Genomic DNA, 27,639 nt, shown 5'->3' with positions numbered 1-27,639 from the left:
CCCGAAAGACGTAATCCTACGTCAAAAATTCTGATTAAAATTAGCTCCTTGCGCATCCAATAATTGCATATGCACACAAAACATGCAGTTTCTATAAACTATTCCCTGGTAAACGGTTGAAAGCAAAAATGTATTCAAACGAATCGAATGATCGTAAAAATGATCACGTTAAAAACGTATTGGTGATATACGAAATCATCAACAAAAGACAAGAACAGAAAAACATATTCAGTTAATCTGGGCACTTAACCTGTATACAAAACAGTAAGTTACGAAGTGCTCCCTTGGCCGAGTGGTTAGCGTCATAACTAACATGCCGGGTGTTCGGGTTCGATTCCCATTCTGGTCGGGGGAATTTTTCGTCAAAGAAATTTCCTCCGACTTGCACTGTGATCACACGTATTCTAGAGCTTGCCACTCAGAATGCCTTCAAGGCGTGTTATTTGGCATAGAAATCTCAACTAAGTACTAACAAAAATGACGCAAGTAATACTACGTTGAGACGGCGAAGTTCCTCTAGGAACGTTAGTGCCATTGAAGAAGAAGAAGAAGTTACGAAGAAACAGGTAAGCATACAATGTACAAGCAATGCTTCCAGACAGTAAAGCGAACGGCAGTAGTGCTCAAGCTGAAGAATATCAAGCTCCAATTACACAACAGTGCTGCTGGGACGATGCTTGAATTTACAAGCTAACGAAACGTCGGTTACGACAGTGCAGTAACTGTGCTCTCGGACTGAATCGGATGCGTGATCCATCTTTGTTCCTCAATATAACCATGGCATTCTTGTATGGAATCTATTATTACAAAGCACCATCAATAAATAAATTCCAATCAAAATCCACTTGATTTCAATTGTAATGTACGCATCCCATTGATGCTACCTCGACTCTGCTGAGCTGCGTTCATTACGTCACACATGAATGGTAGTATATACGCTCTGAAACGAGATGAAATCCACTCTCACTTCCGCAACGCTTTATTGAAATTCATACATGCAGCTTTTGCGCTGGTAAACTATGTATTTGGGGTCAGCATGAGTTGCAACGCAACAACGGAACTGTTGTGAGCCGGTCGGTTGAAAGTTGAAGCACCGAGCACATGAAGATACGGTTGCGGTTCGCTGCAGTTTTCCGACATGAAACACACGCATTGAGTTCAATCACATTCAATGTCAGTGCGGATGGGAGGGAAATTCAGCATCCCAACACAATCACTGTGACATGAGGTGTCAGCACAATGGTAATTCGAAACGAACGCGGTGGACGGTACGATGAATAGATATCGAATGCCATCCATCGTGCTGACAACAGGTATTGAATGACGGCTGACTAGGTTTTGATGTTATCATTATCTGATATATGTAGGAGAGTATTCACACTGCTATGGGTTTGGCTAGAGATTACCCAAGTGTATGAATTGTAAACGCACTTGAAAAGCAAATGTCATTTGTGCATTGTTTTAACATTGTTCATGCCAGAATTGTAGTTCGAAACATTATTAAAAATATGATAATACTGTTCAGTGTAAGTTCACTCTGTTATCTGTGCTTAATTTTTTCGTTAATGGGATTTCATATTTAATAGTGAATGATTAGAATAAATTGTATTGCTGACTATCCGAGATAACAGTAACCATGCCAAGATTAGCCATTCCATGCCAAACCGATAAAGTGGTTTTCAGATTTTCGTCAAAAGTGGTAATTTTGTTCTTTATCGCAAAACATAAAACCCATATTTTTTTTATTTTTTTTTATTAGGGTGCCCATTTCTATTATAGGGTGGTCCGAAAAATAATTTTTTCCACTTTTTCTCAAAAATGACCATTTTCAAAAATTTATAACTTTTGAACCACTGAACCGATTTAGGTGATCAACATATCAAATTGAAGCCAATAAACCAGCCTTCGTCCAAAAATATTAAACCTGCCAAAAATTGATTTCATTTTCGTAATTACTTATTGTAGTCGTTTTTTATTGTTTTCATGGCTTTGGACTAGAGGGCGCTATTTTTTTTATATTTTTTCGTGAATGCTGAGATGCATTTTATTTCGTTTTTGAGGTATGATTTTTCAAATTTACCCGGTGGTTCGAAAAATCATTTTCCTCTCTTTATCCAAAAATGACTTTTAGCAAAAATTCATAACATTTGAACTACTGGGCCGATTTAGATGATCGACATATTAAATCGAAGCCAATAAGCTAACCTTTTTTGAAAAAATAACACACTGGAGGAATGATTGAATTCTAGTCGCACAGGTCTAGTCTAGTCACACAGCAAATTTTGAACGAAGGCTTGAAACATGTGTAACTTGCAAAACAATAACTCGAAAACGAAAAAAATAGCACCTCTGATATCGAGTTTTGTTATGTTAAAAAATCCTCAGCTTTCAAGTTCGGAGTCGGTAAAATTTTTCGGACTTCGACTCCGACTCCTGAAAAAGCTTTCAGCCTTCAGGAAAAAACATAGCGCCCTCTAGTCCAAAACAATTGAAAAACGACTACAATCAATAATTACGAAAATCAGTTTTTCTTGGGCGTTTAATACTTTTTTTTTTAATAAAAGGCTAGCTCATTGGCTTCAATTTGATATATCGATCATCTAAATTTGTTAAGTGGTTCAAATTTGTGAATTTTTAAAAAATATCATTTTTGAGAAAAAATTAAAAAAATCGATTTTTCGGACCACCCTAAAATGAAATTGGGCGACGTAGTGAAAAAATAAAAAAAATACGGGTCTAATGTTTTGTGACAAAGAACAAAATTACCACTTTTGAAGCAAATCTGAAAACCACTATATCGTTTTGGCATGGAATGGCTGAGCTACAGTGCTATTTTGCGTGTCAAAAATTGTAATTTCATTATTTTACTAATAATTGTTATTCTAAAAATGTCGAAATATACAGGAGAAATATGGTATGTCACGTTTCTCAACAAAAACCATATAAATCGAGTCATTCTTCACTAAATATTCATAAAGGGTCACTTGATCCGCTGCGGTAGAAATAGGTATAAAAAAAAATAGAAAATAGGTAGAAATAGGTATACCTCTTGGGCTGGTTCGTCTCAGTTTGAGAAAGAAAGATCAATGATTTTGAATACGCCCTCTTAGAAAATCAGTGGTTTAAAATGATCATATAACAATGAACATTGTGATTTTATGTAGTTACCATCATAAGTACCAAGTTTCCGAGAAATCGGAGAGGGCCGGGTTGGCGGCCGGGTGAAATCAGTGGTTTAAAATGATCATATAACAATGAACATTGTGATTTTATGTAGTTACCATCATAAGTACCAAGTTTCCGAGAAATCGGAGAGGGCCGGGTTAGCGGCCGGGTGATTTGGTGTGGAATTGCTTACTGTGAAACTGAATGTAGCAATTCAGCTGAAAGCTGTTGCTGAGGATATCACACGGATCTTACATGTTACGTAACTGATGGCAGAAACAGAAGAAAAATATTAAATAGGACGACCGCTTTGGTTTTCTGACCGTTATGTTGTGTATGATTGAATCACACATTCGGACGGTTGATTTAACAAATAGAGAACGGAGGACGGGAGAATAAATATGTTATCGTCTCGGGCCGCACTGTGTCTAGAACAAGAAAAATATTCTCGATGCAAACTGAGTTCGCTACGTGTATTGGCAATAAGGACACAAATCTCGTGTATTGTTCTCGCGAGGACGAGATTGAATTATGAATCACCCATCTTCGACAGCTTTTACGAAACCACGCAAACCAATCGTGTCTTTCTATGACTACCACAAATTTCGACTAAAAAAAAAGTCGAAAGACTTATTTCAAAAATTTCGATACATTCTCAAATAACATCCGAAGTAATCGAAAGCGATTTTCAAAAATTTTTGCTGGAAGAGAACTTCTGTGAGTTTAGGAACGTGTTCGAATTTATTTGTGTAATGCTGGTTATGTTTTGAATTATAGAGACTTTCACTGAGACTGAGTTCACTCGCCTCTAGCCTTGAAAATGCCAGTTAGGAAAACTAAACTAAACTGAACGTGAACGTGAACGACAACTTTGGTGACTTTTACTATCTTCTTTCTAGGTTCTAATATCGGAAAAACTAGTATTCCTATGGAAAAGGACTTAACCCAGTTAGTAATGTGTTGAATTTCTGTTCATGTTCTTGATTTTTTTAGCTTGTGACGCGTTTTTAATTTTAATCATAATGATTTTAGCACGAATATCTTGGAGTTGTTCTTTCAAAAACAATTTTACTGTAAATATTTTATCGATTTTGTCGATTTTTGACAAAATTTTTATTTCGATATAATAGTAGATTCATGCCATATTATGCCATATGCATATTAATAAATGTTATTTTTTCTTAAGAGTTCACTGATTTTCCATCAACTTTGTCGAACATCAACCTTTAATCAGACATCTGGATTTTGAGTAACTTTTTTGAGAAAGATTTTTTTTTAATCTTTATTTTTGAGACTTTCAGCCTCCTGGGCTGGTTCGTCTCAGTTTGAGAAAGAAAGATCAATGATTTTGAATACGCCCTCCTAGAAAATCAGTGATTTAAAATGATCATATGACAATGAACATTGTGATTTTATGTAGTTACCATCATAAGTACCAAGTTTTGAAGAAATCGGAGAGGGCCGGGTTAGCGGCCGGGTGATTTGGTGTGGAATTGCTTACTGTAAAACTGAATGTAGCAATTTAGCTAAAAGCTGTTGCTGAGGATATCACACGGATCTTACATGTTACGTATCACTGCTCTTTGAATGGAAATAGAAAAACAGACCATTATGATACTCATGTCCAAATTTGATACGTTTGCAAAGATTTGAATTCATAACATGCAGTGTTGCCACACGTACAGATTTACCTGGAAAGGTACAGATTTTTTCGTAATTTTTGGTACAGATTCTGTACGATACAGATTTTCGTCAAAAAGTACAGATTGGTACAGATTTTTTCCGCGTGTGAAATTTCTTACATTTGAACAAACCAACATTAAGGTACATGACGACTTTTACGCCGCAGTACCGCTTGGAGCGATTTTTTCAAAATTTTAATTCATGATAGTACGCAATCTAGATTCAAAAAAAAACTATCCTTATAAGCATTATAAAACAAACGAAGGACTTGCAAATGTATTTTTCTATGCTAAATTTCTACAACGAATATTTTCAATGGTACAGATTTTTGGACGAAAAAGTACAGATGAGAAAAACATCTTTCTGTACCCCTCTGGTACAGATTAAAATGTGGCAGCACTGATAACATGATCTGTGTTATTGCCATTGCAATTACCAGCCACACGGCCGCGAGAGCCACATTCGAATGTGTGCCTTGGATAATCCAATGTGGTCGCACCTCTACATGCAATTTCACGTTGTCACATTTTAAACCATGTCGTACAAACCGGTTCAGATTACAGGAAGCTTTGGGACGGACAGCCTCTCCTTGTAAATTAACGTTAAACGCTTAACTTTCTTCCATCAGCAGACGACTGTGTCTGGTGAGTCCTCCGATCGATGAATTACCCACCGTTTCCGCACGTAAGCATGCTATTAATACTTTCTAGCGCAAACAGTGGCAATTATCAGCGAAGCTTGTGTCCGCCGAGAGAGACGCGCCAGGAACGTGTCTTTACATAACAGTACTCGCTAATTTATGACCGGATAGACACGCGAGAGTCTGCCTCTGGGTGATCGTTCTGTAGCCCCACATATGGCAACAGTTGATTTCGTATAGGACAGATTATTCCTGCATGCATGCTCCCTTCGCAATATTCTTGTCTCGAACATTGGTATCTCACCTTAATCCAAAGTTGCTGATTTGTCATAGGGAAAACTTCTCATGAGACCCCAACATTGGCCATAGAATGAATTTCCCGAAGATTGATTTATTGATGTCATAAACAAACTTCAAACAAACCATCCGAATGGCACTGAAATGGTTCAGTAACCCAGCCCAATCGGAACCGGGTCAGTTCAAATCAACGTGGACAGCACAATGAGCGGAACACTTGTTCAATTGTTCGGACCCGAGCGGCGCTCTCTCAAAGCCACCACAATAAAGTGACGTAACGCATTCGTCTGAAACAAAGCCCAAATTACGCATATGTACCATTGAGAGGGGCTGGCGTGAGAAACTCGCATAGCAAATATTATAGAGGTTATGCGTTCTCTCATATTTTATTGTTCGACAAACATTGGAATAATCTAGCACAAAAATCGGGTATAGAGATTGTGTGAGATTGTTTCGATTTGAATGGATAACGGATGGCGGCAATAACCATATTGGTGGGTTGAAAAAAGTTCAACGTTAGTTAGAAGCACAAAACAATGGATAATTTAATAATTTGCAAGAGCGCAATAACATGAACGCAATCTTGAATCACTTTTGCGTTGACATTGCCGATACCAGCCTATTTCTGCAAAGAAGAACAAATATCTCTCAGCTCTGCAAATGTGATGGGTAGAAAACATTCTAATCTACAATTGTTATGTATCGGCTGTATTATTTCGTGAGGCTCACTGACCAATTCAATACTATGATTGATTAATTGAATACTGTTCACAAAATAATTGTTGAATTTTTCCGCTATCATTTGTTCTGAATGTTCTTCTGAACATTCGAAAGTTATGGACCGCGATAAACTATTCTTAGTGTTAAGTAAATTTTTCAATATTTTCCATAACTCCTTACTGTTATTCTGATGTTGATCGATTTTCCTCTGAATATATTCACATCTAGTCTTTTTCAAGGCTTGTGAATACATGTTCCTCGCGGAGGTGTATCTATACCAAGCATTCTCTAAATTACTTCTACAAAACTTCACGTACTGTTTATCTCTTTTACGTTTGAGACGTGAGAGTGATAAAGAGTACCAGTTGTTCGATTTTTTCAAATCGATTTGTTTTTCAATAACTAAGCTATTAGTACACACTTTCAATACATTAGTGAGAACAGCTGCCTTCAAATCCAAATTGTCAGTTATTGCAAAAGAATCGAGATTTCTCACGACTAAATAAGATAGTGCTTCTTTTGAATATTTGTTCCGGCACTTGACTTTAGCATTATTTTCTTCACGTTCATCCTGTTCATTCTCAATATAAACAAAATTTGTCTCATGGTCCGTAATTTTAAATTTGGCCTCTATCAAAGAATGAACTGTGTTAAAATTAGTGAATACGTGATCTATCAAAGTTCTACTGTTTCTAGTAATTCTAGTTACATCGGAAACAGTCTGTTTCAAGTTATAAAAATCAGAGAGTTGTTTCAGTTGCTTCGAGTTCTGCACGTTGAGCCAATCAATATTGAAATCACTAGCAATAATATTTAATTTGCTGCTATCGATGAAATTTTTCCACCAGTTTTCCAAAATTTCTGAAAATCACTTGAACTGAGGGAATGATATAAAACTCCAAAATTTCCCATCTGCATACCCCTTTCAACTGAAATTCCCAAGAACCAATTATTTTCAATAGATTCGTTTATCCGAATACTGAATTTAATCGATTCTTTTGCGTAAATAGCAACTCCTCCAGTATGTCTGGAGTGAGATAGGCAAAATACAACTTTGTAACCCGGGATATTATATTGATCGAATGACTTCTCATCAACAATATGAGTTTCTGAGAGAAAGACTAACCGTGGACGGAAGTTTTCTATGAGATGTCGCATTGCAACGTAATTCGTAGAAAGTCCAGCTATATTGAAGTATATTAATTCTAGCTTCCTGTCACATTTTCTTTTCTTGAGTTGCTATTTACTAGGAAAAATGTTGCTTTTTCTCTTTTCTAACAGTCTCCGATACACTGTGTACTAAAAGCTGGATGATTTATGTCCAATTTTAATTTTTGTTCTTTATTGATTTTGATACAATTCACGCACTTAAATTCAGTTGATGAGCAACCAGATGTTTGATGGTGTTCATTACATCTTGAGCATTTCTCTTCATTATTACAAATTTTACTCTTGTGTCCGAAATCTCCACATTTGAAACAACGCAGAACATTAAAGGCCTCAACAACTGAGCACTTATCCCATCCGCTGCTTACTTTTCTAGTAGCCATCAGACATCTATAAGTGTCATAATCTACCTCAATAATCGTATTGAATTTGTTGTACTTTAAACGTGGATTCTTATATTCCGCAATAACTTTCACATCTTTAATCGTGATGTCTTCATTTTGACTTTTCAAAAGGTCAACGAAAACATCTGAGGACAATTGATCACTCATTCCCAAAACATTCAATCTTGGTTTTATCGGTTTGGGAACAACAGCGTTGAACTTATCTCCCAGATTACTTTCGATGCTACTCTTCACAGATTCTACATTATCCCCTGCCACACTCGACTATAATCGAGCCGTCTTTCCCGTTTCTAAAATTACTAATTTTGTGGATTTTTGGATCTAATTTCTCTTTCAAAAATTTTCTTGTATCATCATTTTTATGCGAAGATTGGACAGGTTTAATAACAATGACAGGGCAAGCCTTAGGTTTTTTTGGGATTTCGACTTTAACACACTTGCGTATGTGCGAACATTATTCTCCACCTCGTCATCATTTATATTGTCATCTATTTCCACTTGTATCGGTTCTTCGCGCTGATTCATTAAAATTTGTTTTTCTCCACTAGAGCAGTCCGCATCAGAACGAGCTGTTCTGTTGCTCAGAATCCGCTTCCGGTTTATCCCAGCTGATTTCTTATCTTCGAAATAATTTTCAATAAATGAACTTTTAAAATCTTTCAATTGTCAATTGTTGAGAAATATTGATCTCGATACTTCCCATTTTCTCAATAAGAAGTTTATCGAAAGATCTGATCAGTTTCTCCATTTCATTCAATGGCAACCTTTACATGCTCATCGATGTTTCTCTGGAACTCGTTCAGTGAAAGTGAAAGAGAAGAGATTTTTTCCATCTCTTTCTTTACATCTCCGAAGTCCAAAGCACCATCTTGCGCACCATTATTCTTATTCAACAAACATTGATCATTTTCCGCTATAAACTTTGCAGCACGCACGCAGCCAGCCAGAATCAATTAGGGATCAGGATCTTTATTTGATATGTTTTGCTGACATGCAATCAGTTAGTTGAAAGGAAGGAAAAAGAGAGCTTTGAAGCCGGATCGGAGGCTACAGACTGTATCCTCAAGTATTTTTCTGCGCCACCAAGGATCCCAGTTCGTTTCAATGAAAACGCTTGATATTTCGTAACAACCATACACTATGCACCCAAATACTGACTCGGCCTTTTTTTTAAATCGGAGAAAAAATGGCTTTACACTTCTTCATTCGCCTTTAGCCCTGAAAAGGGCCCTTGTGGGAAAATTTAACCCCAACTCCTTCTTCATCCGTCTTGAGAAACTCGCTCGATGTTCGTCAGCAAACGGTGTTCACTCTACAAACATCAAACCAGTCAATCAATGGACTTCCTGGGATTGAACCCACGATCGTTCGCTTGAAAAGCGAAAGCGCAGCAATTTAGGTTACGAAGACCTCTTATGTTCATATTATCGCCTTTGCGTTAGGAGCTCATTATTGACAGCTCTGTGCCGAAAACACAAAAAGTGCAGATCAAATGTATGGGAAAATGAGAACACTTACAGTTCTTGTCAATTTAATCTACTTACGGACTGGATCGCAATATATAGCGTAATATATAGCAACTTCGTCCCGCCCAAAATAGATTTTTTGATTTGAATACTTTCAAACATCCACGTTCTCTTACTAAGTGAACGTTAGTGAGTCGAATCACTGAACTCTTCATTGATTGATTACCCTTTGACCCTTAACAATTCACTTTTACTATAAATTGTCTAGAACTTCTACAAAAATTCGTCCTTATAATATAAAATTATTTTCAGACACAATTCTCGTTCAAGATTCTTCAAGCATTTGAAAATAACATGTTTCTCCGTTGCATGGAATGCATCTTTGATACAGAGAATATTACAATATAAAGACAGCTCAAATCGGACCATTCCTTCCTCGGGTTTAGGGCACTCCAACAAATTTGGCCTTCCATTTTTGTTTATATAGATAGAAGATATAGGAATGCGTTATTCCGTCTGAAAATCCTTTTCCACTTTCGCACAAAAATCTATTTCGTTAGCGCCAACATCAAATGGACTAACAACGCTTAGCTAATTGTAGAACATATGGGAATTCAATTTTCCGAATTTTCCGATTTTTCTCTCCGCTATATTGATCTACTAGAAGAGACGAATACAACGAAATATAGATGACTCAAATTGAACCATTCCTTCCTCGGGTTTTGCGCTTACCAACACATTTGGCCTTCCATTTTTATTTATAGATATAAGATTTAGAGGCGAATGAACTGCAAAGTTTAAAGCCTCTTAAAAACAAAGAAAGAAGAAGAAGATATAATATATGGAAGTGCGTTATTTCGCCTGAAAATCCATTTCCATTTACGAACAAAGATCAATTTCGATAGCGCAAACATCGAATGGACTAACAACGCTTATTTTGATGTAATTTTCAAACATGTGGGAATTCAATTTTCCGAATTTTCCGACCTTCCTTCAGGAATTTCCGAAAATTTTCCGATTTTTCTCTCCGCTATATTGATCTACGGGAAGAGACGAATACAACAAAATAAAGAAGGCTAAAATCGAACCATTCCTTCTTCGGGGTTTCCGCTTACCAACAGATTTTGCCTTACATTTTTATTTATATAGATATAAGATATGGGAATGCGTTATTTCGCCTGAAAATCCATTTCCACTTACGGACAAAGATCAATTTCGATAGCGCAAATATCGAATGAACTAACAACGCTTATTATGATGTAATTTTCAGACATGTGGGAATTAAAATTTCCGAATTTTCCGACCTTCCTTCAGAATTTTCCGAAAATTTTACGATTTTTCTCTCCGCTATATTGATCTACGGGAAGAGACGAATACAACAAAATACAGGAGGCTAAAATTAGACCATCCCTTCTTCGGATTTTCTGCTTACCAACAGATTTTGCCTTACATTTTTATTTAAAGGGTGTGTCACATCAAATTGCATCACGGAAAAAACGCTGTAGAAATTTAATTTTTAGGAATTATATCTTCAGCTTTCGCTTATAATCAGATAAGAGTGTATAGATCACGTTGGCCATGCTTCACTGTCAATTTTTCGTAAATTTGGAAAAATGTCGTCGAACGAAAAAGAGCGTCGTGAATTAATCCTGCGCACTCATTTCGAGAATCCGGAGTTGTCACATCGGGACATCGGTAAGATGCTGGGAATCGTCCAATCCACGGTCAGCAGAGTACTAAAACGATACTTCGAGAACCTAACCATCGACCGGAAGGTGAAGAACGGCAAAAATGGATGCTCCGTCAGTGAAAAAGATCACAAGCGCGTAGTTAAGCAGTTTAGACGTGATCCGAGAAGTTCGGTCCGGGATGTCGCCAATAAGCTGAATTTGTCAAGTTCATTCGTCCAGCGGACCAAGCAGCGGGAGGGCCTGCGTACATACAAGGTTCAGAAGGCTCCTAACCGCGACGAAAGGCAAAACATGGTGGGGAAGACGCGAGCCCGGAAGCTGTACACCGAAATGCTGACGAAGCCGCATTGCCTGGTAATGGACGACGAAACCTACGTCAAAGCGGACTTTCGTCAGCTGCCGGGCCTGTTGTTCTTCTCCGCAGAGGACAAATTCAGCGTTCCGGAGGAGATTCGCAAGCAGAAACTATCCAACTTTGCCAAAAAGTACATGGTGTGGCAAGCGATCTGCTCTTGCGGAAAGCGGAGCGCCCCCTTCGTGATGACCGGCACGGTAAACGGGCTGGTTTACCTTAAGGAGTGCCTACAGAAGCGCTTACTACCACTATTGAAGCAGCACGAGGGCCCGACCATCTTCTGGCCGGATCTCGCTTCGTGCTACTATTCAAAGGACGTGTTGGAGTGGTACGAAGCCAACGGGGTCACCTTCGTGCCAAAGGAAATGAACCCGCCCAACGCGCCGGAGCTTCGCCCAATAGAGAAATATTGGGCGATTATGAAGCAGGCCCTCCGGAAGAACCCAAAAGTTGTCAAATCGGAGGCGGACTTCAAGAGAAAATGGATTTCTGTTCAAAAAAAAAACTACAACCTGGCGTTGTACAGAACCTTATGGACGGGGTAAAGAGGAAGGTGCGAGCATACGGGCTTGGGCTCGAAGTATGAATAAAAAGAAAATGCCAAAAGTTGTTTAATAGTTTTTATTTTACTGTCTAAAATTTTCAAAAGGATCGGTCTACTGGGCGAATTTCTACAGCGTTTTTTCCGTGATGCAATTTGATGTGACACACCCTTTATATAGATTAAACAAATCTTAAAGATATTCTGATTCGACAGGCATGCAAAATTATCAGAATTCGCACGCAGCAAAAATTGTTATTAATGTTAATGTTAATTAATGTAAGCTATGTAAACTAATAAAAACGTGACATGCTTTCTGATTCTGATGCTACTCCGCCAGAAATTGCACGCATAGCCAACGAATAACAGAACTACGCATACTCGTTGTGGTCAAAACTTCACGCTCGAAGCACACCCGCATTTAATTCGGAGAATGTTCCATCTTTCATTGGTCTTTTGAATTGTGCGAACAATGTGCATTGTACTCGGGGTACGTATCTACGCAATCGGGCAGTGAGTCACCCGAAAGCATGCTTTTGTTCGCTATTAGACATTTTGTTTTTGATACCAGCAAATACTAAAATGAATCTTTGTTCAGTCTAGGGTGCCGACGATCGTTGCATCATAGCGTGAGATTTTATCCACTTCATCAAGATAATGCGCACGAGTTTTGTACCCTGGCTAGCGCCAGCCCACTTTTGGCTGGGCATATTCAACAAGATTCTGCGAAGCTTTATATTATAATGTATTAACCATGAGGTTTTTTTTTGTGAATCAAATTTTTCATGAAAAATCATCATAATAATTCAGTTCATCAGTACGATTCGTTCAAATTACATCATTTGCCTCTCTGCGATGTAAAAAGATCAGGAAGGAAAAGCTCTCAAAAAAGCACACCATGTTGCGACACTCGAACGCGTCATGACAACCAGAACCCGGATAGCTTACACAGGGGTCACCAGCAAAAGTGTATGGTTTTCAGCTGTGCCTCGAGGCGCTTCAACGCGAGTGAAGTACTCTCCATTATGTCTGCTGTTTCACACGATGGGTGGCCTTAGCTGTCGCTTTGAGGTGGTGACTGTGTGAGATATTCTGCTGTTTCGCGCTCGGTTATATAGCGCTGGGAAAACTGTTATTTGTTATTGCAGTGCGTAAATGAAGTAGGTAGTGTGTAATTTAGATACTTCTCCATACCGATTGGGCTGAGTTTTCTGCGCAGGATGCGAATCTAAAGATCTGACTGCAAATAATGCTTATTGTTTGGACATATTTCCGAATATGTTCATATGAATTCAATGTCTGCTGTGTAGTGTAGTGCTAGTCAATAAGAATCGCTACAATTTTCCTGTTTCACTGCGACGTTCGTAAATTGTTACCAAAACAGAACAAAATCGAAAAAAAGAACAGCTGTACAGTGATATCATAACATAACTATGATTAATCTGCATTTCTACAAATTTTTCAGAAATCAAAAAAGTTACAGATTACAGATTTATTGAATTTCACACGGTGTTCAAAGATTTATTAAAATTACTTTCCAATATTAGTTATGAAAGAATGGTGACAATATTTCTGATGCAACTTCTGCATCATCTCACATATTTCATTGGTCTGTTCTACCACCTACCTTACTCATCTGTTCTATCCAGGTGTATGGCACGATTATCGCTATCTCACTCTTCCTACCGTCACCGCATATCTCACTATCCCTCTGCTGTAAAAGTTCATCATCGACATCACGATATGTCAGATGGTGGTAAATTGGTAATTCGAGATGGTGTCGACGTCTGGTGGTGACTTCAAATAAGGGCCATTATTTGGGTCCCAAACTCGTTAGTATAATCTTTATCAGTTTAGAAAACACGAAGCCGGTTTTTAAATTTTAAAATTTGAATGAAAATTTTCACATTATGTTATTGAATTACTTGAAACACGTATTTCTGACTTTCATTCAAGCATATGGCTATACAATTCCAACATTGTTGCTGATTTTTTTCATTATAATATAAAATTGTCTTCAAAAATAATTATCGAATGAGACTTTTTCACCACCTGCAAACAAAAATGTTTTTAATTTAAATAGAATACTAATTTGATATGGAAAAGCTAATTTTCATTCATAATTTTAATTTTGAAAACGTTCATTCCGACTAAAAATCAGATATTCTTTGACGTTCTCCTAAACTAGTAAACGAAGCTCAATGCCGTCAACGCGGATCGCTCCTTTGAAGAAACCAAATACTTTCGGCGTTTGAGATGTTGGCACCAAAAACATGGCGGGTGCCGTACGGCTGGCTCTATCCCTTTTCGTGAGTGAATTAGTTTGAATTCAGATTAATGAGAAAACATTAATGTGCGATTCACATAAAACGTTACGGAAAAGAACGTCTACGTTCCGTCAACGTCTCCACAAATTCTCGCGTAACTTTTGAAAAGGTCCTAAGTAACAAAAGTAAACAAATCGAGTTTTACTATACAAATGATTGCTTTTATACCCATTAACATCATGCAAAAACACGCATTATGATTAATATCCATTGAACGATGAAAATTTAAAACTAATAAAACGTCTAATGTAACATTTCGTATTACGGAGGTTTCACTGTTACATAAGTCGTTTAGTTTCGTTAACCGTCTGAAGTGACAAAACAAACGCAACATCCCAATTATGTACTTTCGACGTTTCAAAGATGTTTTCCAGCAGACATCATAAGTGTGTAAATAAACAAAAACAATGTGAATTTGTACATTAGTCACATTTAAGTTGATTTGTGCTATTACTTTTTTGAATTAAATTTGATTATTTATACCGTTTCCGCGATGTCTGAGGATGCAGTCGATTTGATTCATAGTAAGTAATAAGAGAAATGTGTAATGTTGATGTTTTTGACATAATTTGTTCCCGTCCAACAAGCTGTTTATAAAGCCATCTAATCAAATATTACTATTCCTATATATATTATTCTATGCGCAGCCGAATAATTGAGCCTACAGGAAGCTGCTTTCTTAGTTTCCGCTATAACTCCTCATAGTTTTGTTCCGGGATGCCTTGAGGGAGTTTTCGTTAATGGCAGTTCAGCAGCTACAGCAGCTCCACAGACGACTGGTATGATGCAAACATTATGGATCCACAGGCAGAAAGGCAGTTTAACCACAGTAAAGAAGATAAACCAGAGGTGAATAACAATATTGTCAGTTTGTAAAAATAATGCGTGTGCCATACTCTTTAATTAGGTTGCAACCGTCGTTCTGAAAAATTCATCGAATTGTATGAAGACGATTATACGAATGACGTCAACGACCCAGACTGGATACCTGATGGCAATGCAACAAATTAAATAATTTAACAATCTATGAACATTTTGAAGAATTCAAAATAAATGCTGACACGAATGCGGAAAATGCAGAAACAGAGCAGGATTACGAAGATGATGATGAAGAATCTTAGCATTACAACGATTACGAATATTGGGTAATAGAGTAATAAAAACGAAATAGAAAATGCGGACGGAGAATCAATATTGCAAAGGTGAAAGGACGTTAACCCAAGACAAGAAAAGGCGTGTGAAAAGACCTTGTCATTGGAAAATGCGATGCTACGTAATATTTTCCTGAACCTGTCCGAAAGTAGTTGCTAGGTAACCTTCTTAAACTGACATTGTCTGGTTAGCATCAATTTATATCAAAGCACACTATAGATTATTCTCAGGACAGTACGACCAAGGGTGAGTAAATATTCATATTTCATGCTCTTGGCGACATTCTAAAACTAAACGTAATTTTTGAGTGATTTCAGATTATTATGGTATCAATAAATTTTATGGTGAAAATTGTTTATTATTATTTATTATTATTTGTCTATGAATAGTTGTTTTGAACTATTTGTTAAACGCAAATTTGATAACGTACGATGGGGTAAGTAGGATATGGTTTTCAATGCATATGGATATGGGAAGTTTGGTTCGATGTTTTCTTTGGTTGACATCTATAAATAATTTGTGAGACACTACAATACATTTTTGCTGTCACTGCGCGTTGATGGAAATATCCCACTTCTTCATCCCTGCCTCACTTAGGCCACCGTACAGCTACTTTAACTAGTTTTCATGCCCTCATTCTTACGTTTTCCCCACTTCAAAACGATTGAAGATCGAAGCTGCCATTAAAGTAAGTGGTCAAACTCTTAAGGCCGTTTTATATTATCAGGCACGTAGCGTAAACGGCACGTACCGACACCGGCAGACAAATACATGATGTATTCATATCATCGGGCATAGCAAACTCTCTGTACGGACCGGCAGCGCAGACGGAGCGGAGAAATGCTACTGGTGATTGAACCGATGTCGTACCGAAGAGCGACGAACGCACCCACACCACGAACTTCGACGTTGGGTTTGTATGTATGGTGCTACTCGCCCATGTAGTTCGTGCCCGGCACCGGCAAAATATTCTTTTCGAGAATTCCTTCATACATTTGTCTGAAGCGTGCTGTGTATGCCCGGAGCCGTTCCGCTATATATACGCATACACATTTGAAACACACGCAATAATATTGGTCTTGCATGAAACGTACCGTGCCGGTTACGCTACGTGCCTCATAATATAATATTACCTTTATTCACGATGATGATACTTGCGAGCGTTTCACTATTGCTGGAAGTTTAACTGTCCGCCAGTTCATCGATCCAAAATTTAGCAAACACTGTCGCTGGTGATGCTAAATAGAATAATTTTTGTCCTTAATCAGCACTTTTAGAAACATGCTTCTGCGTCGGGTAATTCTCCAATCCCGGTAGCAGAAACGATGTTCAATTTAATCCTTCTTCGCTTTCAGTACCACTGTTAATGTACAAAAAAAGACTTTTAAGCATTATCGTTGTACTACACTCAAGGCGCTTACCAGTAAGTCAGAATTTTCACTCAAAAACTTATTGAATAATACAGTAATAATTCAAAATAAAATTATTTACACACTGTGGCAAGTGATGAGAATCCAAACAACAAAAGGACCAATGTATTTTTTGCCAGATTGGACTATAGTTTTGGCTGTCAAGGTCAAGCGTCTGACTAGAACAGTGAAACATTCATAATAAAAACCTAATGTATGACGTTATGTTTGGTAGGATAATGACTTATGGATGCAAACAGAATTATGCTGGAATGATCCGTTTCAATCGTGTAATAATAGAAAAGTAAAATGACCAATGTACAGCTTGGTTAATCAAAATGTCCAATGTCGTATTTTACGCGTTTTAACCCTTTTTTTCCAATATATATTGGCTGTACGGTTTGTATTATTAAAAGTTTATAAATACTTCTCACCTATGCAGCCCACAGAACGTGGAAAAAATGGTTGTGTTTGAAACAAATTTGAAAAACATTTTGAAAATTTTGCCTTCGTTTTTCTCGAGATGAGTGGTTTGTTACTTAGGATCTTTTCAAATGTTACGAGAGAATTCGCACATGCAGTCAATGCTTGCAACAGCACCGTCACGTCAAATGTCAAACGAATGATTTATTCAATGTTATTCATGGTGTCGCCATCTACAACAATTTTAAATTGCAATGCCCTTTTTCAAATCAGCATGCCTAGAATCAGTCCTAAATTTAGAAAAATTCAGTGAAAATCATTGAACTATATTATTTAAATGCCTAAAACCTGTAGTCCCGACCCTTTTTTAACAATAATAATAATATAGATTGTTTTTTTTTCAGCTAGTCGTGAATTGATTTTGACTGAGAAATTTGAAACTGGGAGATATGTTGGCATAAAAAATGCAGCCAAAATCAAAACAAAAGCCGAGACACAAAGCCCAGACAAAAACCCAACGAGCCGTCCGTCTCCGTCAATTATTCTTTTCTACAAATCCTGCCGGTCGTTTTCGTTGAACGTATGCTGACGGGTCGTTACGTTGCCGGTGTATGTGAATGTTTTCATATGAATTGCATGGTAGAATAACTGACGTAACAGAACGTGACGGGACGTGTACGTGACGTGGATGTTGTATGTGAATCGCACTTTATACTCACCTCTATTCCGGAACCCGAACGAGTTTGGAAATTTCGAAATTTCTGTATTCTAAAATCGGTTCGAGATTCAAACCCATTCGACATATGCAAAGGTGGCAGCATTGCTATAACCCAAACAAACGTAAAAACAATTTATCCGTATTTATGAAGCTTACTCTCTATCACATTAACATGCCCCAATGCAGTTTCAAATTGTTAAAATATGAATGAAAATTATGACTAGATGTTATTCAAATACTTTGAACACGTATGTCTCACTCTAACTTAACTATTTTTTTGTAATTTTCCAAGTTTTTCCGCTAACAATAATATAACATCACTATCACACAAATTTTTGTTTCGCCTCAATGCAATGGAGCCCCCTTCTGCATTTGTCGATTAGGTTTATATCTCGGATGAATTTTAGAATGTTTGAATCTCGGATGGTTTTTGCAAGTCGATCTCGTTCGGGTTACAGAATGCGACATCGTGCTAATTTAAAACCCGATCGTGTTCCGGAATAAGGGTGACTGTCATAATATCATAATACATAATATCATAAATTTCATTATCATAATTTTCATTATCATATGGTCGGTGTTCAGTCAGACTGGACTAAGTAACATAGTAAAATCGAATTCAAAGTATGAAGCTGTGTAGTTTTTTGTAGCTTCCAATCATCCTCACCAATTGTTTTCTGCAGCTCTTAGTTTCTCTTTAGAAAGGTCGTACAATGGCAGTATTAAAAAATACTCTTCATGGTCAATCGAGAGGGTTTTACGACTGGTTACTTGGTCCACTCTGAATAAACCAAAAAATATTTCTCAGAGACTTGGTGCACTCTGACTGAACACTGTGATGATGAAATCATATAATTTATTCAGTAGAACTTCCTCCACTAAATCTATAGAATGAAACATACCAATTTTATGGCTTGAAACAGTATTTTATTTACCAAAAATGATCTATTAGTATGTTTTTGCGAGTAAAATTCTTGATATTCCAAAAAATATGTAAATATGTTTTAATGACACACGGATTAGCGTGGCTTTGAAAAAGAGTACTTGCAGTCAATGAAAGACCACAGTTGGATTTGAAACCGATCATGAGAAGTTTAGTAATTACAATTTTTTACTCTTTGACACTTGGTCCACTCTGTCTAAACAAGATATAGTAATATATTCGATCAACTTTTAAAGAACTATGCATTGTCTGCAGAACATATTAGGCTGTCAAAAAAGTCCTGCGGTATTTTTTTTTGAATTTTCATTTGTTCATAAAATTAGTTACAATTATCTGTTTTAAGTCAAATATGCGCCGTTTTGTTCGATGACTTGTTCCCAACGAGATGACAATCCCACAATCCCACCAAACACACAGTAGAACCTTCCTGGCCGTTAATGAGGGCTTGGCCACCGTCTGAGCCGCTTCAGCGGGCTTCGACCACGACCGTTTGCGCTTCACGTTGTCGTAAGTGACCCACTTTTCATCGCCAGTCACCATCCGCTTCAGAAACGGGTCGATTTTGTTGCGATTCAGCAGCGATTCATATGCGTCGATACGGTCAAAGATGTTTTTTTTTGCGTCAACGTGTGTGGCACCCATACATCGAGTTTCTTTGTGAATCCAAGCTTCTTCAAATGGTTAATAACGGTTTGATGACTTATCCCCAGCTCTTGGCCGATGCTACGGCTGCTACTATGCCGGTCTTTCTCGGCTAATTCAACGGTTTTGTCGCAATTTTCGACGACAGGCCTTCCGGAGCGTGGCGCATCTTCGACGACCTCTACACCAGAACGAAAACGTTGAAACCATCGTTGTGCGGTGGAAATGGAAACTGTATCGGGTCCATAAACTGCACAAATTTTATTGGCAGCTTGAGATGCATTTTTGCCTTTGTCATAGTAGTACTGTAAAATATGTCGGATTTTCTCTTTATTTTGCTCCATATTTGCGACACTATAACTCACGAACGACTTAACCAAACAAAACACTGTCAAGGACTATATTATAGCGCGCAAAAATACCTCTCCAACAAGCTATAGTATGACTCGATACAATAAATACAACTAGAACTACGCGCTTACAACGACACCTCGCGGAAATACCGCAGGACTTTTTTGACAGCCTTATATATATTGTGTATAGCACATGGTTCGCTCTGACTGCGTACTACGAGGGTCGCTCAAAAAATAAGTTTCAGTGCCTCAGAAATCGCGGAAAAATAATGTTAGGACAAAAAACAAGGTCATCACGGGATTAAGTAATAGTAGCTAGGGGCGAGGTCTGGGGAGTAAGGAGGATACTCGAACACAGTACATTTGATTTTTTTTAATCGCTCGTGAGTTACGCGAGCAGAATGGGGCCGCGCATTATCGTTGATGAGGAACACTCCTTTCGCCAATAAACCTGGCCTTTTGTTCTTAATCGCGGTTCTTAATCGGTTCTAAAAATAGAATGTGGTTTAACAAATACGACACTGGCAATACTGCGGTCACATGAATTGTGCGAGCAGTTAAGTGATTTCTTTTAATTTACGATCATAGTTTGCAGTAATACTTCGTGGAGGGTTGTGGCATAATAGAACAAAAAACGGGGAGATGGGGCAGGTATCATCTACCGCTTGCTCTATGCCCATTGTAAGTGAATTTGCTCGATTAATCGCAAAAGGCCTTTTGTTACTACTATCAAACAATGCAAAACAGTATCATGCAACGATAAAATAACGTGAACGTGAAATTTATTTGCAGTCACTTTCGTCCAATTCAATGTTTTTAAATGAAAACCTAACAGAATTGAACATAAAAAACTCATCCAATTTTTTTCTAGTGATTTGTCGATTGTAGGATACGGAAAAAGCTCAATATTTAACAGGTCGGACTCGATTATCCGGAGTATTTTATTTTTGATTTTCGGAAATTTTGAATAATTCGTATAATAATTTCATATTCGTTCCCTGTGGAACTTTTGCCGTCTCAACGTATGCATTAACTAGCGTCATTTATTAATACTTAGTTGAGATTCTTAAGCTAAATAACACGCCTTGAATGTATTCCGAGGGGCAAGCTCTAGAATACGCGTGACCACAGTGCAAGTCGAAGGAAATTTCTCTGACGAAAAATCCTCCCGCCAGAACGAGAATCGAACCCGAACACCCGGCATGATAATGTGAGACACTAACCACTCGGCTACGGATGCACTGTGTCTAGTAGAATACAGTTATTTATGAAGAATGCAAATCCAAGAGGCGGCTACTACAAAATGGCGGATTACATATTTTTTCAGAACCCCATCAATATGCGTATCGAATGAATTGGCTTGACACAGTTATTTATGAAAAATGTAAAATCAAAATGGCCGCCACCACAAGATAGCGCCATATATATATATTTTTTTCACAACCCCATCAATATGGGTATTGAATGAAAGGGCTTGACTGATAGAATACAGTAGATCATGAAAAATCCAAATCCAAGATGACCGCGGTTCCCCAATAGACAATTACTTTTTAACAGTTCCATTCAGCTTCCCTTGTTTGTATGTATGTTTGAGTGTTTTGTAGGGTTGTCCCACATTATTAGAAACTTGACCCCGTTCCTGTTGAATGATTGATCTGAAATTTGGAACATACATTTGATTCTACTATCATTAATGGTCGACTATGTATTTTTTGCAATCCCCTCAATATTGGTATCAAATGGAATGATTTGACTAATAGAATACAGTATATCATTAAAATATTCCGAAGAAAGTTAGATAAGAAATAAAAATTAAAAAAAAAATATTTTAATGGTTTTAATGTAGAGAAGTATACTAATGATACAGATAATTTACTAAAAACTAGAAAATAACATGAGTAAAAAAAAACTTTTTAAATTAAACGGTTTAATGTACTAAAAGCTAGAAAATAATTAGGCAAGTAGCAGTTAATAGTTATCACATCCGTTTCTTCATTTATCTAGGGCAATGATGAGACTAAAATAAAATCATGGGGTATATGATGAAACAACTGACTGTGGATAATGGAAATCCAACGTTTATTTCTTACCTAATTTCCTTCGGAAGATTTTCATGATGTACTGTATTCCATTAGTCAAATCATTTCATTTGATACCGATATAGAGAGGATAGCAAAAAATACATAGTCGACCATTTTGTGGCGGCGACCTTTTTGAATTTATGTGGTTTATAATTTTTCGTGTTCTCAAAGCTAAATCATTCAGCCATTTTTAACGACGGCTAAACGGGAATTTTTCAAGATCATGGAAAACGCAGTTTTATAATGACAGTAAAATTAAATGTGTGTTCCAAATTTCAGAGCAAACAGTCAACAGGAACAGGGTCAATTTTCTATTAATGTGGTACAACCCTACAAACATTCACACATACATAGAAACAGGGCAAGCTGAATGAAACAATTTAAAAAGTAATTAGTTGTTTGGGGACTGCAGCCATTCTGGAATTGGATTTTTAATTATCTGCTATGTTCTACTAGTCGAGAACTTTCTTTTGATACCCATATTGATGAGGTATAGCTTTGATAAAGTCCAACAATAAGATCAACATCTTGCCTTTTGAAAAAAAAATTAAAATTTTAAAATTCACTATTATCTTAAGGATTGACTGGACAGAGACTAGAGTATAAATCGCAAATGACGCTTTTTTATACTTTCGCTCTGATTTTTGTGGAAGGATGGAGCTCAAATTCAAATGTTTTCCTTCTTCTTTGCGCCTTCAATATCATTGCAAGCACTGTACTAGAGCACACATTCCAAAGCGAATGATTTGAGCGGAATAAAATTTCCGAATCATACATTTTGCAACACATCCTCTACAGTGCTACCAACCAATGACACACAATATGATCGGCCAGTTGCGCCATAATTCGTTTGCGGGGGCTCCAAGGCCACTGTTCCACGGATATCATCAGCAACGACCAACGAGTTTCGAGCCATCCAATGGACAACCGTAACTCATCGCTTGCGTGTAGTCGATCCAGCACACACAATGAGGCGAAATGGCAAAGTGAGGACATCGGCATCGTGAGAACAAAAATTGATCCATTGGCGCTTTTCAGGACCACCAAACCTTTCACAAAAGAGTTGTTAAAAGTTTTTACAATACAATATGCATTCTAAAGTGATACCCGAATAATAGTTCATATAAACTGATTTTTATTTGCTTGAGGAGAGCCTGTGTTTATTTAGAGATGTTTTTGAGCATGTTGGTGGTTGGGGTCTTCCAGATCGATCATTCAGCTTTCACGAATTCGTACATGGCTTTCAATTCGAAAGTGGCTTCAAAAAACAACACATTGAAAGTCGGATGGAAAAAAGAAATTTCTCAACAGCGAGAGCCGTGTTCTATAGTTACCTTCAACACAATCGATTTGTTTCAATAGCAAAAATTGTGAATTATTTCCTACGTCTCTTCGGTTATGTATCCGACAGTATCCACCCCTCTTTTTTCTTGCAAGTGTCATGTTTTTTCAAAGAAGACTAGCTCATCGACTTCAACTTGATATGTCGGTCATCTGAATCGGTTGAGTAGTTCAAAAGTTCTGAATTTTTGTATAAAGTCATTTTTGGAAAAAAGGGAGAAAGTTGATTTTTCGGACAACCCTAAAATGGAAATGGGCACCCTAATAAAAAAAAAATACGGGTCTAATATTTTGCGATAAGCAATAAAACTATCTTTTTTATCGAAAATCTGAGAATTACTATATCGGTTTAGATTGGAATTGCCTTATTATTGTTTTAAACAAATATGTTTTCTGTATCAGAAAAATCAAAGAAAAAAGATTAATCGACATCAGAAATTTTCGACCAAGCTGTATCCAATTCAATTTGCAATTGAATTTATTTATGATGAATTCAGATCATGAATGCTTTGAATGCAGAACATTTTCAATGGACAGATTTTTTCCTTACACTCTGATTTTTCTAGTGAACTACCTATGCTAACTTAATTGTTACATGCTTAATGCATTTGTAAAAAAACCGCATCATCGATGACAAGGTTCTAGCGGTCAGTCGGAATGGAAACAAAGTGTATTTTTCTCCTTGGATTTATGGAAAACCATTGATCCATGGTGACCGTGATCAATACACTTGTTTACCAGACACCATCCGGATTGTCTGTGGCGCTAATGGAGAGCAAATTTCATAAAGCATCGCACTCTCACTCTGCGCTGAGTTCGACTGATTCAATTTACGGCAGTGTCTGTCTGGCGGGATAAATTCAATTTCTCTTGTCGCACGGTCTCGGAATTCGATAAAAGTTTTCAGATGTAAATTCGTGTGAAACCCGAATTGGGATGGGAATGCCATTAAAGTAATTGGCGTTTCCCCTCCGTTCGGACATTTGGCATTCTCATAGATGGTGTCTTTTTTATGATGCAAATTGTTTTTGCGTCTGTTGGGTTTTGAGTTCATTTGAGTTCGCATACAGTTGGAAGTCATTCCAATTACATTTCAAACACTGTTCATTCTGAAACTCCATATAAATTGTAAATGATATACAATATCTTTTTTTCAATTCCCTTTTCCAGAAACCGAAGGACAATCCACACGCTCTGCCAACCTGCCCTGGGGACCGCTGTTCTGTGTTCTGCAGCAAGATGAACAAACTCTAACCTCCTATTGCAGCGAAGAGTTTTCCGTAAGAATACTCCCAATTAATGACTTTTAGATTACTAACTCCCACTAACATTAACATCAATTTTTAATGCTGCCCCGCGAATTAAATGGATAGATGTTCGCACTTCGAACGAAAAAAGACGCAAAGGTAATCACAAAGCTGTTCAGCTCATTCGATAGGCACTCACTCACACCACTAATAAAACAATTGTGAAATCTTTCGCGCTTGAGATTAGCGCGAAAAGCTTCCAACAAATCTGTGCTAACATTTTCATTCTTCCAATTCTCCACTCCAACAGCTGACGGACGTACTTTTTGCTGAGTTGCCCCGTGTGCGACTCGATTTTCCACCAAAGCACCAAATGAATACCATCTGGGAAGCACCCCATCATCCGACGCTCAAAGAGGAACCGGAGGATGAACCTGAGCAGCACCCGCACATTCCACTCAACAACACTACGCTTCGAAGCTCGATAGGTGAGTGGATGTTAAGCTTTCACAGTGAATTTCTAGTAGCTTCCAATCCGACACCATGTATGGGTTGAACTAGTTGCCGATAGGTGGCCGCCTGCCGCACGATGCAAGTCTGTGTAAGTTTTATGCATAGTGAAACGCGGTGGAAATTTTGTCGGAGTATTCACGCAATTACAGTGCGGGAATGGGAGAACGAATCTTGAAGCTCCACCCCGGATAAAACGTATTTTCAATAATTCTATACCACTCCACTCTTTTTAACTGGCGATTGAATGGAACACTTTTCAAATTACCTTTTTTTATTTTTCAATAATTATTGAAATTTGTTGATCTCGGGTTAAATCGTGACGTACGGACACTCCATCATTTTCATACGGTTTTCCCTTATTCCCAAGCAAACAATGAAGAGAATATTTGCTAGAGTATATAAAGTGGATCCATGCTGGAAATTTATCAGTCACGTTCTATACTCGCAGCAACGAACATCGCTTGTTCTGTCTGGTTTTGGGTCATCGCATGTCTTCTTTTCCCCTTGAGCTGTGGACGCGACCTAATATCTCACTTGCCAGTGTATTTGGCATTGTAACCATTGCATCGAGCTGATGTTAAGGTTTTGCGCCACACAATTGTGTAGTGAATCATCAAGCTTGGCTTGTCAAGAAATCGCAATCTGTCATTTAGATTGTTTACTGCGTCATTAAGATCAAGTTACCTTTTTTTGCTCGGAGATTTTTGATATGAATACTCCTATTGGTCAAAGATATTGTCTGAGTTATTATGCTGCAAACAAAATTTCTTATGCCGAAATGTTGAAAATGTTGCAGACTATATTTGGTGACGCTACAATGCCGAAAACACGGGTATATGAATGGTATAATGTATTCAAAGGCGGCCGAGAAGAGATGAACGCTTTGCCACGTCAAGGATGACCATCCATCTCTTCAACAGATGAGAACATCGAAAAATAAAATGAATGGTGATCGAAAATCGTCATTGAAGTTTCAGAGAGCTAGCCTGGGAATATATTTTGGTTGATGTTTTGCGCATGAGAAAAGTTGCAGGCACGACTAGTGTCAAAAGATCTCGATTTTCTTCAAAAATTTCATAGCAATCAAGTAATTGAAGACATGCTTGAAGATCAAATTCTGATCCCACGATCATCCAACGCATACTTACTGGCGACGAGACATGGATGTGACTTTCTCATATTTCCGAAACTAATATTATCAATTCGTGGGACCCGTTTTAACAGCACTGCATACATAAAAACGAATTCGCTGCATTGACTGGAGGCAATTCCCGAATACAGCTATAAAAAAGTGTTTCGATGACTGGATTGTTCGTTAGATTGTAGTAGATTGTTGCTTCAGAAGAGGGCTATTTTTAAGGCGATAATATAAATTTAGATGATAAATAAAGCATTTTCTTCGAAAATACAAATTCCCGGTATATAGGGTAAGGCGGGGCTAGTTGGTCATTTTTGAATACATTTGGTTATAACTTTGTAGTACGAAGTTTTGCGTTAGAATATTATGTACCACCTTTTATCCTTTCAATGAAAAATAACCAGAGAATCAATTATTTGAAATTTTTCTTTTATTTAACGTCTTTATATTTCAGAATAAATTGACCAACTAACCCCACACACGGGGTAAATTGGTCAATAATAGGCATGTTATTTTTGAGCAAATAATAAGCGTTTTTCCATTAAAAGTTTCCTTCCTTATAAATACATTAATTAAATCAAAACAATAACAGTTAACTAATATCATGTAGCAAGTAAAAAAACAAATTAATGAAAATTCCAAATTCTCATCGTTGAAAATTAATCAGACAATCTTTTTTAGCGATTTCGTCTCTCTACCACTTTGTGGCAAACCTGAGATGCCAGGTTTGAAGACATGTCTTCATTTTGAAGACATTTGATTTTGTGAAGACATTATGAAATATGTGAATACATTTCAGTATGATAGCGTACGTGAATTTTTAAAAGGTATTATTTCCATGAAATTCTAACTATTGGGCGAAAATATCGTCAAAAAAGTAGGGCTTTAGTCTCAGCGATCGAAACGGTCCGAATACATATTGTCTCTAGTAGACATTAGTTCATTTGCGCTCGAAAATTCGAATTATTGTTACATTGAATTTCTATTATTTTGGCCTACAATAGATTAACCTAGATCTTTCAAACGACCACTTCACGAATCGAAGGTTTTCCGATTACATACCTTTTCTACAATTAGTTTCATGGATATGGTTTCAGTTACAACCAAAATTTTAAAGCTGAAATAAACAAATAGAGTTATCACAGTTCCGTTTTCGTGTGAAGAACTTTCCTTCGATATTATGGTGAAGACATTTTCTCGTACCATGTCCAAGCAAACCATTT

The 27,639-nt window shown here is 37.4% G+C and overlaps 1 protein-coding gene across 3 annotated transcripts in view; it reads left to right on the top strand.

Annotated features, from left to right (window-relative positions):
• LOC129764826 (ras GTPase-activating protein raskol) overlaps window positions 1–27,639 on the top strand; it is a 355,896-nt gene that overhangs the window by 67,405 nt on the left and 260,852 nt on the right. For 2 of the 3 annotated variants that reach the window (XM_055764332.1, XM_055764331.1), the window contains exons 3-5: window positions 24,689–24,798; window positions 24,892–24,924; window positions 25,076–25,253. In XM_055764332.1, coding sequence (XP_055620307.1) covers window positions 24,689–24,798; window positions 24,892–24,924; window positions 25,076–25,253 — 321 coding nt within the window. The remainder of the gene's footprint in view (window positions 1–24,688; window positions 24,799–24,891; window positions 24,925–25,075; window positions 25,254–27,639) is intronic. The other variant, XM_055764333.1, reaches the window with a different exon arrangement.

The sequence above is a fragment of the Toxorhynchites rutilus genome, chromosome 2 (assembly GCF_029784135.1).
Source record: "Toxorhynchites rutilus septentrionalis strain SRP chromosome 2, ASM2978413v1, whole genome shotgun sequence".
Taxonomy (NCBI): Eukaryota; Metazoa; Arthropoda; class Insecta; order Diptera; family Culicidae; genus Toxorhynchites; species Toxorhynchites rutilus.
Note: the sequence above shows the minus strand (reverse complement) of the source record. Positions and strands in the feature narration are given on the sequence as shown.